At 46.7% G+C, this 19,970-nt stretch overlaps 2 protein-coding genes across 3 annotated transcripts; one reads left to right on the plus strand and one right to left on the minus strand.

Moving 5' to 3' along the window:
* Window positions 1-270: 270 nt before the first annotated feature.
* Window positions 271-8,658, minus strand: CD74 (CD74 molecule). 2 transcript variants are annotated; one of them, XM_037800861.1, is made up of 9 exons: window positions 8,420-8,658; window positions 4,891-5,063; window positions 4,650-4,729; window positions 4,128-4,190; window positions 3,261-3,356; window positions 2,885-2,972; window positions 1,624-1,815; window positions 1,052-1,114; window positions 271-826 (listed from the first exon to the last, which is right to left on the minus strand). In XM_037800861.1, the coding sequence occupies exons 1-9, from the start codon at window positions 8,494-8,496 to the stop codon at window positions 816-818; spliced, it is 843 nt and encodes a 280-aa protein (XP_037656789.1). In that variant the 5' UTR covers window positions 8,497-8,658; the 3' UTR covers window positions 271-815. The 2 variants fall into 2 exon arrangements, with proteins under 2 accessions (XP_037656789.1, XP_037656790.1); XM_037800862.1 differs by lacking the exon at window positions 1,624-1,815 and having other exon boundaries at window positions 752-826; window positions 8,420-8,645.
* A 6,692-nt stretch (window positions 8,659-15,350) lies between these two features.
* On the plus strand, window positions 15,351-19,001 carry LOC119507792 (cytochrome b-c1 complex subunit 2, mitochondrial-like). The gene is made up of 2 exons (XM_037800933.1): window positions 15,351-15,431; window positions 17,592-19,001. Exons 1-2 carry the CDS (start codon window positions 15,351-15,353, stop codon window positions 18,942-18,944), a joined length of 1,434 nt encoding a protein of 477 aa, XP_037656861.1. The 3' UTR covers window positions 18,945-19,001.
* Window positions 19,002-19,970: the final 969 nt, after the last annotated feature.

Genomic DNA, 19,970 nt, shown 5'->3' on the forward strand with positions numbered 1-19,970 from the left:
AATGAAAATGGGAACATGGAAAAATGACAGTTGGACCAAAAGGACCTTTGCTTACGTAACAGTGGGCAAGCGCCTGTTTCTTGGGAAGTAAAGCGTATCCCTGTGTGTCAAACACACAAACCCAAGTGTGTCTGTGTCCAAAGACCACAACCCACTTGGCCCCACCAACGTTTGTGTCTGTTCTCCCACCCAGACGACTGGATTCAAGGTCTTTAGTTACCTCTTTGGGGTACAGAGGCTGGAGCCCAACAGACAGTCGGGAGACGGGAGTGTTCTACTCACTACCTTTTATTCTTAACGTGAACCATGGCTCTGAGGGCTGATGGCAAGCTGCGGGTAGGCTGAGCAGAGGGAACTGGAGGATTGTCACAAAGTGAGGCGGGCTTGTGAGTGGACAGGCTGGAGAGATACAGAGGCCAGCAGAGAGGACAGCAGATGTGCCCAACATTTGGGGGTTTGGGTATGGGGTGGAGTGGTTCCTTCTCCCTGCACCTTCCCACCCTGCCTGTGGGCCTGGATCTTGATGCCACTGTGGTGTCAGAAAGGGGGTCAGTCTAGCTTTTGGTCCATCTCGGCCTTACGTCTTTGTTGATGGGTGGGGAGTTGGGGTCCTCCTGCACCAATGGTCTGGGCTGTTCTGACTTGATTGGTTGTGTCCAAAGATGATGAAGAGCCAGACTCCAGGGTTTCCGATGGAATGAGGTGCAGGGTTTGGGGGAAGGATGCAGGGAAGGGGAGAAGGGCTGGGTTGAGGGATGGAGGGGGGCAAGATAGCTGGCCAAACAGGCATGGCTGTGTGCTGGAGACTGCTATGTTCACACGATGGCTACAGAAAGAAGCAGGAGGGTAAGGTTGGGATCTCCCATTGCCTCTGCCCCTCCCCAGCAGCCGAGAAATTGCCACCCTCCACTACCCTGTGTCCACTACCCTGGACATCCCCAAAATGTTGAAAAATGGCCCAGGGTTGTGCTGTGCGGGTATCCACCCATAAGGGAGCTGGCCAGGGTGGGGCTGAACTGGGGATCAGATTCCCCTCTGGAGGGACCCTTACCTTGGCCGAGATCCTGCTTCATCACGCCCATCCCAGAGTTCGGGTCCTCCATTTCCAGCAGCTCTGCAGAGGAACAGCGAATCCGTTTGTTACTTGCAGCCCAACCAAGACCTGGCCCCAGCACTCGCAAGGTGCCCAAGGGCAGCTCTTCCCAAACTAGCCCCCGGCCTACTGCCTGGTAAAGCAGGAGCCAGACGGAAGGATGCTCCTTGATGACCACAAGTGTCAATGAAGACGTGTGGTTGGGGCTTGAGTGAACAAGGCCAAGGAAGGAAGGGGCTGATGAACTGAGATGACTGACTCAGTAGGCTTCCTGGATGCATGTGTGGATAGTGCCTGGATGGGTGAAGATAGCAGATGATGAAACAAAGTTAATAATAGGTGAATAGACAGATGTGGAAGGCATAGATGAGTGGATGGATAAAGGGATGGGCCCATAACAGTGGCTGCCTCCCAGGACATGCCATCCTGTGGGTCTTGGCTCTGGGCACTCAAGGAGGGACCTCTTGCCCCTCAACTGTACCAGCCTTCCTAGTCCTGTGATACTCCCTGGCATGGTGGCTTCTGCTTACCACTGCAGTTATGGTGCCCACGGCTCCTGGTGTGGGGGACCTCGGTGCCGTTGGGGAAGACGCACCAGCAGTAGCCGATGCTCCCATAGCACTGGAGCGGCAAATAGTTGCCGTTCTCGTCGCACTTGGGACTGAACGTGCCCGGGTGGATGGCGGGGATGCGGCTGACCTCTTCCTGGCACTTGGTCAGTACTGAAGCGACAGGCATGGCGAAGACAGTGAGTGAGTGGGCCCGGTGCCATGTGCCCAAGTGGCTGCGCTCACTCCACCCATTGCGCAGATGGGAAAACTGAGGTTTGGACCAACAAGGTCTGAGATCAAAGAGGAAATGAATAGTTGTGTGGCTAATTCGTCCCAGAACTTGGTTTCTTCTGAGACTCAATACACATTAAAGACTGGAATAGCACCTAAGATTCTGATTTCTAGAGAAAAGCAATGGGCACCTTGGTAAGTCTGAGCTTCATGCTATTGGGGTTCTCCAAGTAGAAATGGGGGTTGCTATTTGTTGGGATGTAGAGGAGATTCAAGCATCAAAAAGTTGGTTGAGATGGCATCTAAAGTGCCTTCTAGGTTTATGAATCTACAGTTCTCTGCTATATACACACATATCATGATGCCGTGTAGCTGTGAGTGTGATGGGGAAATCCGAGACCCTGAGCAGGGTGGGCCCTCCATCTTCCATGGCTGGGAGCTGAAGCACAGAGGGAAGAGACTTCCCAAAGTTGCACAGCAAGTTAGAGAGAGCACCAGGATGAGAACCCGGCACTCTTGAGGGCTTTGGGGATTTAAAAAATCAGGGTGTACAGTGTCTGTGAGATGGAAAACCCAAGGCCCTCTTATCTGGCACTCACTGGCCGTGTGCCTTGGGGAGACCTCTGCAGCATGGGGACCACGAGCCCTTCCCAGACCCTCCACCAAACATGCAGAGTGCAGGGCAGGGGAAGGTCATTATGGTTTCTGGTATGTTTTGGTTCGTTTTTGCTCCAGGTCCCCTTGGTGCCATCCTCCACAATGGAATCACCTCTTGAAGGGAGGTTTCTGTACCCCAAGGGCCCCCTGGTATGAAACAAACTCAAGGGGGCTGGGGGCAGCCAGGCCCAGAAGGAACAGGCAGGAAGACAGAAAGGAAGAGTTGAGGTAGACTGGGGGAGCCCGTGGTCCTTTCTCAGAGAGTGTGCAAGATCCTAACCTGCACAGCTCCAGGAGAGCCCTGGGGCAGCTCCCAGAGATCCTGGTACCCAAAAGCTCCCACTCCTTGTACCTTTCGGTGGAGCCTCAGTAGGCTTCTCCTTCAGGGAGTTCTGGCTCATTTCAAACAGGAGCCAGTGATGCATCCAATTCTCAAAGACCTAAGGGGGATAGAGCAAGGGGTTCAGACCCATTAGGCATTTCTAAACCCCAACGCTGCCTGTCTTTGTCCCTGAGGCAGACATGGAGAGCCAGCAGGGCACCAATGCCCAGGCAGTAGGCCAGCCCCAGCCTGGTTCCCCTGGGCTTGGTCCTCAACTCTAAGCACTTTGCAGTATCTGGGGCTTTGTAGGTGGTGCTAAGTCTCCTCGCAGCTTCCTTCGCCCCATCTCTTTCCAGCCCTACCTGAGCCACCAGAAATGAGAGGCAATGAAGGGAAACACACTGACCTTCCAGTCCAGGCCCTCCATGGTGTTCTTAAGGTGCTTCAGGTTCTCTGGGAAGCTGCCCTTCAGTTGTGGAAACACCTTCAGGGGGTCAGTCTTCTGCAGGAGGGCAGGGCAGGGAGGAATGTTAAAAAGAGTCCCCCAGCAGGCAAGGTGAAACATGCAGCCCATATTCCCCTGGATTTCTATTCTGAAGAATGGACCCAAGTGGCACCAAACCAAAACCGGACCCTGAACTTCAGCCATGATGGGAGCAAGGAGATGGAGAGGGGAGGAGGTGAGTACAGTCAAGCTGGACAGCTCCAAGATCCCTGGGCTGGGAGCTAGGAGACCCAGGCTCCAGACCCTGCTTTGCCAGTAACTTCTCAGTCTTCTACTCCCTGTGGGCTCCTATTCATCTTTCAGCTTTCACCTCCAGGAAGACTTCCTTAGCCACCCCCATGACCACTCTCAACTAGGCCATGTCCCGTGCCTGTCTCTTCACAAATCCCCCTGTATCCCCCTGCACTTCTCTTATCACCTGGGTCCTTTGTCTGTCTCTCCCGCTAATCTGGGTCCAATTGCTCCCCATAATAGGCCCAGATTCTTGTACAGTGCCTGGCACAGAGCAGACATGCAGTAAAAATTTGGGAAGGAAAAAGTAATGTCTAGAGTAAGTCACTTTCAGGCTTTCGGTCTCAGTTTCCCCATATCAAAAATGAGGGGAGCCTGGTCTACATGTAACACCTACAGGCCACGCCTGTGTTCATTTGCTAACCCAGTGAGCACGAATTGGATGTCTACTGTGAGCTGGGCATGCTGCAGGCCCTTGGCGCTCAGCATCACCAGGCTCGTGTGGCAGGCAGGAGTGCCCGGCTGGCTCCCACTCACCAGGAGCATATGCATGACATGGTCCTGGGTCGTGTTGCCATAGATGGTGGCATTCCGCATGGGCTGTGGAAGGAAGGAACAGATGGTTACCAGTGCTGGCCCCCTGGAGAGGAGGCCAAGGGCCCCAGTGGCCTGGAGCAGGAGCCACGGCTGGGGCCTGGGTCAGAGTCTGGAGTCCCAAGCACCCAACGGACCCATCTCTGCCACCACTAAATGTGAAATCTAAAGCAACTCATTGATGTCCTCACCGGTCTAACTGGCATAAGCTTCCCTGCCAGGGCTTTGTCCACACAGTTTTGTGAACAGGAACGTTATCGGTATACAACATCAGGTGCTTTGAGCATGGGAGGAGAAAGCAAGATGCTCTGGGAAATGAGAAACACTTTGCAAACTGTAGAGACTGGGCCCTGCTCTTCCCCCGGCAGCCAGGTCTCCCTCCCCAGCTGGGCTTCTCCTGGGTCAGCTGCCCTCCCTCCAGGCTGGCAAGCATTCCCCCTTCCACTGCCCAGGGGCTGTCCTTACCCCCTGGGGCAGGCCTTCCATGGGCAGCGCCTGCAGCAGCAGAGGGGTGGCCATCCGCATCTTGCTCAGGGGCTTGGCAGCTGTGGGGACAGAGAGTGCAGCATGAGTGTGGTCCTGGGGCCCAGGGGGGAGGGTACTCAGATCCAGGACTGAAATCCCAGACCTGGGGTGGGGGGCAGGGGTCTTGTGGTGGGGGACCCCAGGGGTAGAGAGTGTGACAGGACAGAGGTGGGACACGCACGCTTGGGAAGCTTCATGCGCATGTTCTCCAGCTGCAGGTTCTGTGTGGTGACCGTCAGCTTGTCCAGCCGGCCCTGCTGCTGGTACAGGAAGTAGGCAGTGGTGGCCTGGCCCGCCAGGAGCAGAGCCACCAGGACAGAGAAGCCTGTGTACAGGGCTCCACGGCTGCACTTGCTGTTGGGGACAGGGAGACGGAAGAGAGGGTTAGAGGAGAGGCCTGGTAGGCAGCTGCACCAAGGGCTGACTGGGAGTGTGGGGGAATGTGCCCCTCAATTCCATCAGCCCTAAGCCACCCCTAACAGACACGTGCTGTAAGCATAGACAAAAAGCTGGCTACAGAAATGTAGCTTGAAGACCCTCTCCTGGCCCCTGCTTCCAACCACTGCTGCCACTACAGTCCTCCCAAGTAGAAATCCCAGAGCTGCCCCTGAGCCAAGAAGAGCCAAGAGACACCGTATGACCTTGACAAGTTCCTGCCCTCTCTGGGCCTCAGTGTCCCACCTATGCAATGATGGAAGGAGGTGGGGGACCCCCCAGGTTCCCTCTGCCATGGGGATCTCCTGAAGATCGGGGCTGCCCTCAAGGGGAAGGAGGTGTTCATGCCCCCGTCCCCACAGGGAAAGCAGACATAAGAAGAAAAGGGAAGGAAGTGGAATGGGGACAGCAGAGAATGTAGCCCACCTGAAAAACAGAGGTGGGGCCTTGCCATTTTAGGAGTGGGACAGGAAGCACTGGGCAATCTCAGGCTGGAGCAAGGCCAGGCCCTGCCCCTTCCACGGAGGATTTTTTGACAGGAGAATAGGTGCCTGAACCTGTGTGACCTGTGAGAATTTCCCAAGGCCTCCATACTGGCTGGCTGTACAGTGAGGGAGTACACAGACCCAGACCTAGGCGGACCTTTGTAGCTGAGGGAGTTCGGGGCATCCATACATGTTATAGTACAGAGGATGAAAGGATCCTGCCACTGGTTCCTGAGAGCTCCTGCCTGTTCTCCCCTCACCCACCCCAGGGGAGGGGCTATTAGGACCCCAATGGAAATTGTTAGGATCTAACTGCATCCTAATTACTCCAGCAACTGGCAGGGATGGTTTAGGCAACTCCAGTAGATCTTTCTGCCTAGTAACTCATGACATCACAGACTCAGTTCAAGCTCATTGGCTCTCCACTTGCCAGCCCTCAGTGCTTTCTGGGCCAAGGCCAAGGGAGAGTTATTCTGGAAGGGGAAAGAAAGTAGAGTCCTTGTGTGGAGAAAGAGAGGGGACGGGACCATGACAGGAAACAAATTCCATTTTGGCCTTCCCAAAGAACAGAGGTGGCCAGCCTCTAAAGGTGGTGAAAAGGCCACCCAAGTCTTCATTCCTTGCCCAGGTTTGGGCTCCCAGCCTTGTCCAAGTCCCAGCTCTATACGTGGCCGCGTGAACTGGGGGCGGACCCCTCCCCACTCTGAACCTCAGTTTCTCATAAGGCCTAAGAACCTAGAGACTAGTGGCGAAGATGAGACCTCATAGCTGGGACTGGAATCCTAGCTCTGCCCCTTTCCCAGCGGGTGGACCACGGGCAAGTCACAGCACCATGATGAGTAAGTAAACCCGGAGTAAGGACACCTACTCACAGGGTTGTTATATTAAATAAGATAATGAGAGTAAAACACTTGGCCCTGTACCTAGCACATACCTAGCACTCCATAAATAACACCTACTATTACTCTCAGGGGAGTTCGTGGTTAACTGTAGCATCTGGCTTCCTTCCTCTTTATGCATCATGAATGCCTGTCCCCTGGCTCTGGAAGACTGCCAGTTCTTGTCACCCCCTCCATTTATCCCCCCCTTTCCACTGACTCCTTCTTGAAGAAAACAAGCTCCCGACCAAAGTCAGGAGCCAGTCAGAACCAGCAGGAGTCATGACACAACTGTTGCCAGGCAGAAGTGTTCAGGGAAGGTTCCAAAACAGGCTCAAGTCTGGAATGGCCTGAGCACACAGGACCAGGCTAGATTTAGAAGCAGCCACTGAACTAAAGGGAAAACCAGACAAAAACTGTTAAATTGGTAAATTTTAAGTTATGTCTTTTTTACCACAATAAAAAAATTTTTTTTAATAAAAATCAGACAAGGATTTGGCATGGGGGCACCCTCTCTGAAAAGTAGCCCACCTGGGTCTGCCATGGCCAGCGGGGCCTGAGCTCAGAGGCATCCCCCCTCCCCTCCCACAAATCGTGCCTCAAGAAGCGGGTGTTTAGTGAGAGACCTAATGATGGAGGGAGATCAAACTTTGGAATCAGGCTAGTCCTGGGTTCAAATCCTGACTCCAACACTCACTAGTGTGATAACTTGGGTAAGTTACTTACCAATTTGAGCCTCAATTCCTCTTCTGTAAAAATGGGCATAATGAAAGTTCCCTACTCATAGGGTTACTATGAAGACTGGGATTGTGCTTAACATTTTCATTATGTAATAGCTAACAGTGCTAAGGACTTGCTGTAGTGTCAGGTGCATGGTGAATGGCCACTATCACTATGATATTATCATTAATAATAACAATTATGATTATGATGCAGAGAGTGGCACGATTTATCCAAGGTTGCACATGACAATAGCAAACCTGGACAGGAATCCAGTCCTCCCAAGGAGTCCACACTCCTAGCCTTAGGATTCCCCAGAATTTTCAAAGGTCACTGTTCTAGTTACCTTGTCTTGTCCCCCAGAACCCAGCTCCTTGTGACATCCTCTGAGTGTCTCTTCCAAATCCCTTTCTGCCTGGCAACAGCTGACATCACATTTAGCTGGAAGTCCCCATAGATAACAAACTACTTTTTAGAGATTAGGGGAAGTGAGGGGATTGGGGTGACTGCACTCTGCCCCCACCCCCATCCCCCTTTTTTTTTTTTCAGAGAAACACATGAGTGAGGCCTTCTTGGGGCTGGGTGAGGGGGCCCTGGCCCACATCAACTCTGGGCTTCTTTCAGAAAATTAGCCAGAGCACCCCCACCCCCTGCCTTCTCGACCCCCTCCGAACACCTCTCAATCACTCCTGTAACTGCAGTCCTCTCCTTCTATTCGATAGACACCTGCCTTTCCCATGATACGAACATGTATCCCCATAACTAGGAGAAAACTCCTCCTTGATGAACTGCTTCTACCGTTCTCTTTTAGAAACTCCATCTGGGAACAGTAACATTTTCAAAATCTGGTCCAAGGTTTCTAAGGTCTGTGAAGCCCCTGATATTGTCTGAGACATTGGGTGAAACTGCTTTTCTCTAGGGAAAGTCCAGGGCTCTTTTCTGATTTTCAAAAGGGAGGTGCATGATAAAAAAAGTTACAAACCCCTGCTCTAGAGGAACCCCCTCATTTTACAGCAGGGGGAACCGAGGCCCCCCAAGCAGGCTAGAGACTTGCTAAAGTCACCCAGAAAGTCAGTGTGGAAGTCAGAGCTTGAGTGCACCCCTCCTGACTCCCGGCCCTGTGCTCCTTCTGGGGCGCATGCCCATCCGTGCAGACCGGGATCTGTGTCTCTCTCCTGCTGCTCACACATACCTCTCCGGGGCCCTGGGGCGCTGGCCCAGGATGGGCAGCTGCTCATGGTTGGAGATGAGGTCACGCTGCTCGTCCATGGCTCTGGTTTCTGGTCTTCCCACAGAACCTGCTGCTGCTGCCGCTGTGGCTGCCTGTGTGTCTGGGACCCCGGGGCGCTGGGTCACCTCTTGAATCTGGTACTGAGGAGGAATCTGATTCGTCCAAAGAGTCCACTCCGCCCACCTGGGAGAAGTGGAAGTGAAAGCCGCAAAGCTGGAAATACCCCACTTGGGCAAAGCTGCCTTTCACGGGGCAGGATGGGGAGGGGGCTCCTCGGGCAGGTGGGAAGGCCAGCACGCTCCCATTGGCTGCCCAAGCCCTCATCACTTGTTTCTGAGCAGACTTTTGGATTCATGAGGCTCTCTGGGTGGTTCGAAAAACAGGCGAATGGTCACTCCCCTGACAGGAAAACAGTTTGAAGCAGAAAATGCCTTTGTTTCCCCTTTTCACCATAGGTGAATGGGTGCAGAAAGGCGCTGCTCACCCATGTGTGAACTTAGAAGGGTCACTTGTCTCTGGCTTTAGTTACATCACTCAAAAAGCAGGGGAGACTGATGAATGCTCCAATCTGGATGAAACTTGAAAACACAATGCTGAGTGCAATAAACCAGACATGTATCACATACACCTGATTATATCTCACATATAAGTGGCTCTACTTATATGCAACATCTGAAACAAGCAAAGTCATAGAAATGCAAAGTAGACTAGAGGTTGTCCGGGTCTGGAGAATAGGGAATGGGGAGTTATTGCTCAGTGGGTATAGAGTTTCTGTTTGGGATGATGAAAAAGGTTGGGTAATAAATGGTGGTGGTGATATTACAACATCGTGAATGTAATGAATGCCTCTGGCTTGTACACTTAAAAACGATTAACATGAGAAATGTTTAACAATCAGACATGCGACTAAGACAATGAAAAAAAATGCGGAGGAAGGTTGGATTCAGTGTGCCCTTTGCCCCTTATAACATGAACACTTTATAAACCTGAGAGTCCATGGGTCTAAGGTCCTGGAATTGATAATCGCCGCTGCTTGTATGTCAGGCACCGAGCTAGTTGGTTCACATGCTTTGTTTCTTTGAGTCTGTACAGCCACCCTTGGAGAAGTGTTTTATTTTATTATCTCCATTTATAGGTGAGGACACTGAGGCTCTACGGGCCTGCCCAGGTCATACAGCCGGGAAACGGTGGAGCCCTGCTTGTAACCATTCTACTTTTCTGCGTCCTGAAGCTCGATCTGTATGGTTCAAATTCAGAGGCGTGGGGGCCTCTGCAAGGAGGGCCGTGGGCGGGGTCAGTGAAGGGAACCCAGGGGAGATTTAACAGTGCTGGCAAGGTTTTAGCTCTTCATATCTGTAGCTTGCATATCTTTTTTGTTTTACTAAACTTTTGTCTTTTTGTGTTTTTAAAATTGTATTAACACATAAAAATATTTGAAGATTCTGTAGTTCTAAGATCCAAAGTCTTAAATTTCAAGAATCAAGGAAGATAGTTTACGTATTTTGCTGGGAGGGAAAAGAGCGTGTATGGCCTTTGATGCAGGCAGACTTGAGTTGAATTTTGTCGGGAACATATGAACCGTGTGCCCAGAGCCAGTCCCTCAGCCTTTCTAAGCTGGTTTTCTCCTTTGTAAAGTGACGACTATAATCCTAACCTTGCAGGGTTGTTGGATTAAATAAACACTTAGCACAGAGGCTGGCACCTAGTTGATGCTCAAGGAACAAAACTATTATTATTCAAATATTTCCTGCTATGATATTTTCTGGATAAAAACTTGATTTCTGGATAATCAAGATAAATGAAATGATATGTTCACACAAAAGTTTGTATGAATGTTCATACAAGCTTTATTTGTAATTGCCAAAAACCAGAAATAACCTAAATGTCCATCAACAGGTGAGTGGATGAAAAGCTGTGGTTCATCTATAAACGGAATACTGCTCAGCAAGGAAGGAGTGGACAACTGGGACTCACAACAACCTGGATGAACCTCAAAATGTGTTGTGCGAACGAGGCCGGAGAAAAAGAGTGTGTATGTATGATCCCATCTGTATAAAATTCTAAGAATTGCGAACAATAACAGAAAATCAGTGAGTAGTTGCTGGGGGTGGGGAGGCCAGGAGGAGCAAAAGGGAGGGTTACAAAGGGGCACAAGGAAACTTTTTAGGTGATGGTTATGCTCATTAGCTTGATTGTGGTAATGAATTTTTGGAACCGTGTGTGTTGAAACTTATTAACCCTCCCATCTAACCCAACTGATTTTTAACAAGGGTGCCAAATCCATTCAATTGGAAAGACTAGCCTCTTCGACAAGTGGTGCTGGGAAAACTGGATGTACATATGCAAAAGAATGATGGTGGACACCTACCTCGCAATATATGCAAAAATCAATCCAAAATGGAGCAAAGACTTATTACAGGGTCCAGCACTATAAAACTCCTAGAAAAAAACATAGGGCAGCATCTTCAGGATGTTAGGCAATGGTTTTTAAACTTTACCCCAAAAACATAAGCAACAAAAGAAAAAATAGATAAATCAGACCTCATCAAAATTAAAAAGTTTTGTGCATCAAAGGACTTTATCATGAAAGTAGAAAAGACAAGGGGAGAAAATATTTGGAAAACACATATCCAATAAAGTTTTAATCTCCAGAATATATTAAAAATCATACAACTCTACAATGAAAAGACAACCCAATTAAAAAATGGGTGAAAGATATGAATAAACAATTCTCCCATGAGGATATACAAATGGACAGAAAGTACATGTAAAGATGCTCAACTTCATTAGCTATTAGGGATATGCAAGTCAATTCCACATGAGATACTATTTCACACCCACTAAAATGGCTACTAAAAAAATAAAAAATTGCAAGTGTTGGAGAGGATGTAGAAAAATAGGAACACTCATTCATTATTGGTGAGAATGTAAAATGGTGCAGCCACTGTGGGAGACTGTTTGTTCCTCAGAAAGTTAAGTATAGAATTACCATATACCCAGCAATCCCATTTCTAGGTATATACCCAAAAGAATTGAAAGCAGGGACTCGAACAGATATTTTCACACTGATGTTCATAGCACATTATTCACAACTGCCAAAAGATGGAAGCAACCCAAGTGTCCATCAACAGATGAATGGATAAACAAAATGTGGTACAGACATACAGGGGAATATTATTCAGCCATTAAAAGGAATGAAGTTGTGATACATGCGACAACATGGATGAACCTTGAGGACATTATGCTGAGTGAAATAAACCAGACACAAAAGGACAAATATTGTATGATTTCACTGATATCAAATAATCAGAATAAGCAAATTCATAGAGTCAGAAATTAGAATGTATTTTACCAGGGGCCAGGGTGGGGGTAGAGAATGGGGACATAATGCTTAAATTGTACATAGTTTCTGTTTGAAGTGATGGAAGTTTTGGTAATGAATGGTGGTGATGGTAGCACAACATTGTGAACGTAATTAACTGCACTGAATTATGTATTTGAATGCGGTTAAAAGGGGAAATTTTAGGTTGTATATATATGTTACTACAATAAAATTTTAAAAATAGTAGGACTGTACAACACAGTGAACCCTAATATAAACTATAGACTATATTTAATACTGTAATTATAAAAATGTTCTTTCATGAATTGTAACAAATGTACCACACCAATGTGAGGTGTTAATAAAAGGTTAACATATGAGAATCCTGTCTTTCATGCATGATTTTTATGTATACCCACAATGTCTTGGATTAAAATAAACAAACAGACAAACCACATGCACTTTAAACCCACTAGCATGGCTCAAATAAAAAAGGCAGACAATAGCAAGTGTTGATGAGGAAGTGGAGAAATTGGAACACTCATATATTGCTGGTGGGAGTGTAAAACGGTGCAGCCACTTTGGAAAACAATCTGGCAGTTCCTCAGACAATTAAACATACAGTTACCATATGACCCAGAAATTCCACTCCTAGGTATATACCCAAGAGAAATGAAAACCTATGTCTACACAAAAACTTGTACAAAATATTCTTAGCAGCATTATTCATAATAGCCAAAAAGTGAAAACAACCCAAACATTCATCAACAGATGAATGGATAAACAAAATGTGCAATACAATAGAATGTTATTGAACCACACACAAAAAATGAAAATTCTCAATAAGGCTGTTATTTACAAAAGTGGGGGGCTGGGGAGAACTGAGTCACGCCACAACATGAACGAGCCTTAAAAACATAATGCTAAGCAAAAAAAGGCAGCAATACATCCACATATTGGATGACTCCATTCTGGTGAAATGTCTGGAACAGGCAAAGCCACAGAGATGGAAAGTAGATTAGTGGTTGCCTGGGGCTGACAGAGGGAGGAATGGGGAGTCACTGCTAACGGGTATGGGGTTTTGGTAATGGATGGTGGTGATGGTAGCCCAACATTGTGAAGGTAATTAACAGCACTGAATTATATATTTGAATGTGGTTCAAAGGGGAAATTTCAGGTTGTATATTTGGTATCAGATACATATCATTTTAGGGTTTCTTTTTAGTGTGATGAAAATATTCTGGAATTAGATAGTGGTAGTGGTGATATTAAAACCACTGATTTGTACAATTTCAGCAGACTATTATGGTATGTGAATTATATCTCAATTAAAAAATATTTCTTTATAACGATGGATAGAAGGTACACATTTATTTTTGCTTCCTCCCCAAATTCCACTAAAATGACAATAAAGGGAATTTATTTTAAAGTATAAATCTATAAGGACAAAGAAAACAGGAAAAGAGAAAACAGCAACAAAATTTTGAAAGCTGGAAAGCAGGTAGACTCGTGATGACTCCCTTAGAAGACCCAAGAAAGCAGAATCCTAGACTTACAGCTAGAAAAACTGAGAAGGCACCCATTTACCAATGGACAGAACAGGCTTAGGAATGGGCGAGTGAGGCACCTGGGTGGTGAGTGAAAGGGAGGTTAGGTTGGAAGTCTGTCATGAAAAGTCAGATCCCCATACCTCTCCCTCTATTCTCCAAAACAAGACAAGTGTCTGTCCCCAACCCTGAGAGCAACTGGAAGATTATCATCCCAGGCACACTGCAGGCAGAGCACTGGTGCTGAACAAAGGGGAAGCTGACTTATGGAAGCTGAGAGTCCCAGGCTGCTTCCCTCACCCAGTTCCCCAAAGGCCAGAAACCAGGCCTTCCCCATCAAGGCAAGGATCAGAGGATCCTCCTCTGCGGAGCACGACCATCCCAGATCCTGACACTGGGGGCTCCCCAATGAAACAACCCAGCCAGATCACCCTACAAGGAAGCCCTCCGTGAATAAGCCCTTCTCATGTGTCAGAGCTTTCACTCAAGCTTTTAGACAACCTGAAGAAAGCCTCTAACATGAAAGGGAGTGAGCAAAACAAACCACCAAACCCAAAAAAGCACCATGGAGGAAACAACAATCATCAACAGCCTCAGAGAGATAAAGGACAATATTGCCCCCAAGAAACAATAATGAGATGCTATTAAGATAAAAGTAAGATTAGAAGAACCAAAAATAAGAAACAGAGAGAAAAGACAAGAGAATTAAAGACAAATCCAGAAAGCCCAAGAGTCAAAAATCAGAGTTCCAGAACAGGGAACAAAGAAAATGGAGGGAAGAAATCACCAGTGAAATAATTCAATAAAATTTCCATAACACAAGGATTTAAATTTCCAAACTGAAAGGGCCCAGTGTATGACAATAATCCCACATGGGTACATCATTGCAAAGTTTCATAAAAATGAAGACAAAGAGAAAATTCCACAAGTTTCCAGAGAGGAGAAAACAAGACACACAAAAGCATCACGAATCACTACAGCTTTGGACTTAATAGTAGTGCTGCAAACGACAAGACAATGTAACAACACCTTAAAATTCTAGGGAAAAATTTTTTCCACCCTAGAATCTTTACCAAGCCTAATCAGCAAGTAGTTATGAAGGAGTAGTTAAGATATTTTCAGATATCTAATAATTCAAAAAAATTTCCTTCCTCACACCCTTCTCAGAAAGCTTCAGGAAGGTATGCTCTGCCAAAACGAAGGGGTTTACTAAGAAAAAGGGAAGACATAGGACACAGGAAACTGAGAGGGGATGGGGATCCCAGGATAAAGCTGAAAAGAAGTCCCAGAGGGAAGCAAAGGTCCAGCCTGGAGCAGACCCAATGGCTCTGAAAAATACTTCTTCAAGAAGACACCAGTGATAGAACACCTGGTATGTCTAAAAGAGCTGAGAGGCCATTTAGATTCATTTTTTGAGAGTACGATGTTGAACTATGATAATTTCACAGAAAACTAAACAGGTGAAAAACCAAGACAACTGTTAGTCCTGGAGGAAAACAAAAGTTATATAGGAAGTCAAGAGTAATATTATAAGACGTAGCTCAGCCGTGAGTAGCATTGACATCGCCATAACATGTAAACACTGAGTAGTGATGTAGCCAGACTTACAGTAGAGGCATAGATGAGAGCATGGAAGAGTGACATAGGGGTCAGGGGAGGAAAGAGAGCTGAATCTTCACTTTCCCCAGCAAAAAGCCAACCAGATCAGGTCTAAAACGGAAAAAACAGGAAGTGAAATAACAATACCAGAAAGTTACTCACATATATGAAGGTAAATATCAAAAGGATTGGTTAAAAAATTTGAAAGTGCCATGAAGAGTTGGGTGAGAACTGCTATTTTTTCACAAGTCTTGTAGAAGTATTTGATAATACTAGGTGAATTTATAATTTTTATACAAAGTAAAACTCAATTTAAAATAAAGGAAAAAAATGCACCAAAGTCAATAGATTCTAAGCTGACTGCAATGACAAAATGGCAATCCAGGGCCCTTCCCTGTGAAGGGACTTTAGGCCAAGGCTGAGCATGACCCTACACATCCTCCTGTCCTTGCAGACATCTTCCTGTCCCTGCCTGCGGGAGCTGGAGACCGATCCCCCCGGGATGGTGGTCCCCAAGAATGAGTTTCCCAGGGGGGCTGCAAGGGGCACTCTCCCTCTCTTAGAGGTCCCAATTGTTACACAGGCCCCATTGCCCAGTGGAGGAGGCCTGTCCCACCCCCCTCTCCCTGTACTTGGAGGGGGACAGACGGACAGGAAGTAGGGAGGCTTGGTGTCATACAACACCCTTAGGGGGAAAGGGGTATGAAATGGGTTGAATCGTGTCCTTGAAAACGGTCTATTGAAGTCCTAATCCCTAGTAGCTCAGGATGTGACTGTACTTGGAAATAGGGTCATTACACATGGAATTAGGCAAGTTAAGATAAGGCCATACTGGAGTAGGGTAGGCTCTTCATCCAGTGTGATTGGGGTCCTTATAAAAAGGGAAGATGAGGCACAGACAGACATACAGACAGAGAAAAGATGGCCCTATGATAGCAGAGGCAAAGACTGAGTTAAGCCACAAGCCAAGGAACAGCGAAGATTTCTGGCCACCTCCAGAATCCAGGAGAGAGGCATGGACAGATTCTTCCCTAGAGACTTCAGAGGAAGCACAGCCATTTCTCCACCTTGATTTCAAACTTGTAGCCTCCAGGACTGTGAGATAACAAATTTCTGTTGTTTTAAACCATCTAGTTTGGTTGGTATCGTGTGTGGTCACCACAGGAAACTAATACAGGAGGTGAGGTGGAACCTAGCTCCCCCCTTGTTCATATGGAGAGAGACTGGCTCAGAGAGGGGAAGGAACTGGCCCATGGTCACACAGCAAGTTGGAAGCAGAGCTGGGACTGGCCCCTGCAGTATGATGAGTCTTAAACGAGTGAGCTCTGGGGTAGCCTGCCTGGATTCACATTCCAGCTCCAAAATGGCTGATTGTAGAGCTGGGGCAGAGAAAATACAAGGTGAGAGCTGGGACATCTTTTTTTTGCAAAAAAACAAAGAAGGGCTCAAAGACTGCTAGGGTTTGTCAAAAGGACACACGAGTCAAAATGGGACCATTTCAGCATCAAACAATACAATCTATCCTGCCTTTTTAGAAGGAACTGTAGTTCAATTCTAATTGAAGAGGAAAAACTCTCCTTTACAGGCAAATGTAAGGTAATAAATGTAGAAGAAAAGAATTAGAAAATCGTCTTTTTGTAACTCCCAGAGTCATCCAGGATGCCAAAACCATGAGATGAAAGGTTATGGGAGAACAGGATATTCACATTCTGAAGTATCACCCCAAAGATCCTTGTTAGCAGCAAAGAGGGAAACAAAAAAGTATTTTATATAATGGTGCAGGCTGGCTGCCACAACCTCAGACAAGGGCTCAAACAGTAGTGCCTGGGACAACCTGATGGTATGCGCCGTCTGATGCAATTCAATAATAATACAGACTCAGAGCACCTGGGAAGTATATTTGCTAAAAAGTTGTTGATTTTATCTCCTCTTAAACCTAAATTCCAGTTAATAGTAAATACAGGGGTTAGAAGAACAAGTTAAGCCACACCATGAGGAAACAATCAGACAAATCCATGATGTGGGACAGTTTGCAAGACAACACCTACACCCTTCAAAAAGTCAATGTCATGAAAAAAGGTGTTGGGGTACGATGGGGGGGGTCTACATTTTAAAAGATTAAAGAAACATAATAACCAAATGCAATTGCAAATGCAATTTGTAAATCTTGACAAAACTCTGATTTTAAAAAAACTATAAAAGACATTTTTTACAGGCTGGGGAAATTTGAATATGGGCCAAATATTAGATATTTGGGAATTAGTGTTGCTTTTCTTAGATAATGGAATTTTAGTCTGGTAGGAAAACATTCTTTTTAGGAAATGAAGGCTGAAGTTCTTACAGCTGATGTGACATGATGTTTGCAACTTATTTTCAAGTGTTTCAGAAAAATAGGATCGATAAAAGAGAGGATAGATAGATAGACAGACAGAAAGCTCTAATAATTGAATCTAGGGTTTGGGTATATGAATAACCAACTTTTCTATATGTTGAAAATTTTTCATGACAAATCATTGGGAAAAGTTTTAAAAGCAATGTCTGCAAGCCCAGTTTCTCCCTGAATATGAGCTGTGCCAGCTGCTAAGAAGACATTGGCCTCCACCACCATCTTGCTTTCTTTTAAGCTGGCAGTGACCATGGGTCAGAGCAATCTTGAGCCACGAAGCTGTTAACCAGAGCCGGCTCCTTTTCGAGGTTTTATTCCCTCAAAGTTGCTCCCAAAGTTAAAGCCATAGCTGCACCACCCGGAGCACTTCCACATCCTCAAGATCTTGAGTTTACCAAATTACCAAATGGCTTAGTGATTGCTTCTCTGGAAAACTATGCTCCTACATCAAGAATTGGTTTGTTCATTAAAGCAGGCAGTAGATACAAGGACTCCAACAATTTGGGAACTCCTCATTTGCTGCGTCTTTCATCCAGTTTGACTACAAAAGGCGCTTCATCTTTCAAGATAACCCGTGGAATTGAAGCACTTGGTAAATTCAATGTGACTGCAACAAGGGAAAACCTGGCTTACACTGTAGAATGCCAGTGGGATGATACTGAGATTCTCATGGAGCTCCTGCTCAACGTCACCATAGCACCAGCATTTCATCGTTGGGAAGTCTCTGCCCTTCAGCCTCAGCTGAAGATTGACAAAGCTGTGCCTTTTCAGAATCCACAAGCTTGTATCATTGAAAATTTATGTGCTGCAGCTTACCAGAATGCCTCGGCTAATTCCTTATATTGTCCTGATTATAGGATTGGAAAAGTGACACCAGAAGAGTTACATTACTATGTTCAGAACTATTTTACAAGTGCAAGAATGGCTTTGATGGGACTCGGTGTGAGTCATCCTTTTCTAAAGCAAGTTGCTGAACAGTTTCTCAACATGAGGGGTGGGCTTGGTTTAGCTGGCGCAAAGGCCAGGTACCGTGGAGGTGATATTCAAGAACAGAATAGAGACAGTCTTGTCCATGCTGCTCTTGTAGCAGAAAGTTCTGCCATAGGAAGTACAGAAGCCAATGCATTTAGTGTTCTCCATCACATCCTTGGTGCTGGACCACATGTCAAGAGGGGCAGCAACTCCACCAGCTCTCTGTACCAGGCTGTTGCCAAGGGAATTCACCAGCCATTTGACGTTTCTGCTTTTAATGCCAGTTACTCGGATTCCGGACTCTTTGGGATTTATACTGTCTCGCATGCTGTAGCTGCTGGAGATGTTATCAAGGCTGCCTATAACCAAGTAAAAACAGTCACTCAGGGAAACCTTTCCAATATGAATGTCCAAGTTGCCAAGAACAAGCTGAAAGCTGGATATCTAATGTCAGTAGGGTCTTCTAAAGGTTTCCTGGATGAAGTTGGGTCCCAGGCTCTAGTTGCTGGTTCATATGTGCCACCAACCACAGTCCTTCAGCAGATTGACTCGGTGGCTGCCACTGATATCATAAATGCAGCAAAGAAGTTTGTTTCTGGCAAGAAGTCAATGGCAGCCAGTGGAAATTTGGGGCATACACTTTTTGTTGACGAGTTGTAATACTGAAGTACATATTACAGGAGAAAGCTGAACATTTTCTCAATCCAGAGCAGCAAACACTTGAAAGTTAAGTCTCTAATAAAACATTTACCTTTTTTCTCAATGAAGTGAGATATCTTAAGATATAAATGCAGGTAATTACTCCCAGCTGACCTAAAGTAAATAAAATATTCTGTTTTAGTGTTAAAAAAAAAAAAGAAGACACTGTATCTCCATTTCTGCTACATTTACACTTTTGGAGACCCTGGGCTCTTTCATAGCACATGCACATGATGTGTGCCTTGAAATTTCTCAGCAACTACCAAAACTCTGTTTTGATAGGAAAACAATTCCAGCGCCACCACTTACCAGGTGCGTGATTTTAAGCAAGTTACTAACTCCTCTGTGTTTGTTTCTTCATCTGTAAAATGGGCATAATAAGAGAATCTAGCTCATCAGCTTGTTGGGAGAATTGAATGAATTGATCGACACATGCCTGACATGGAGAACGTGTGTGCAGTAAGTGTTAGATAGTTCCACAATAATTTTTTTCTGCTAACTTGCTTAATCTGAATCTGGGCCCTGTTTGTGTGCAGATATCTGGAGCTGCTCAACAGAGCCAGGGGGGCCTCATCCCACCCCCTTTCTAGACCTCCCTGGTAGTCTCATCCCACGGTGTCCCCTGAGCTGGTCCAGGACACTGCCCTCCCTGGTCTGGGTACCCCAGGCCCTAGAGGTGTGCATTCCTGGCCATTTACCCCTTGGTGAGTCAGGCAGGTGAGAGACTCTCAGGACCCCTACTCCTCCCCATTCTCCTCCTGGGTCCCTTGACTCCTGAGCCCCTGAGAGGGATGAGCCACCCCAACTGGCAGGCAGGAGAGCAGGCCCAGCCCCGACCACCACCCTGCATGGCCTGGCCCATCCTTCCTGTGGGCAGCTCCGTCACGTATTGGGGGCTGGAGAAAAGGCACTTCATGGGGAGTAAGCTAGCCTTGCTGCTGCTATGCCTGCCCCAGGGAAGTCATTATTTCACTTTTTTCATTCATT

Source organism: Choloepus didactylus, chromosome 13 (assembly GCF_015220235.1).
Source record: "Choloepus didactylus isolate mChoDid1 chromosome 13, mChoDid1.pri, whole genome shotgun sequence".
NCBI classification, from domain to species: Eukaryota; Metazoa; Chordata; class Mammalia; order Pilosa; family Megalonychidae; genus Choloepus; species Choloepus didactylus.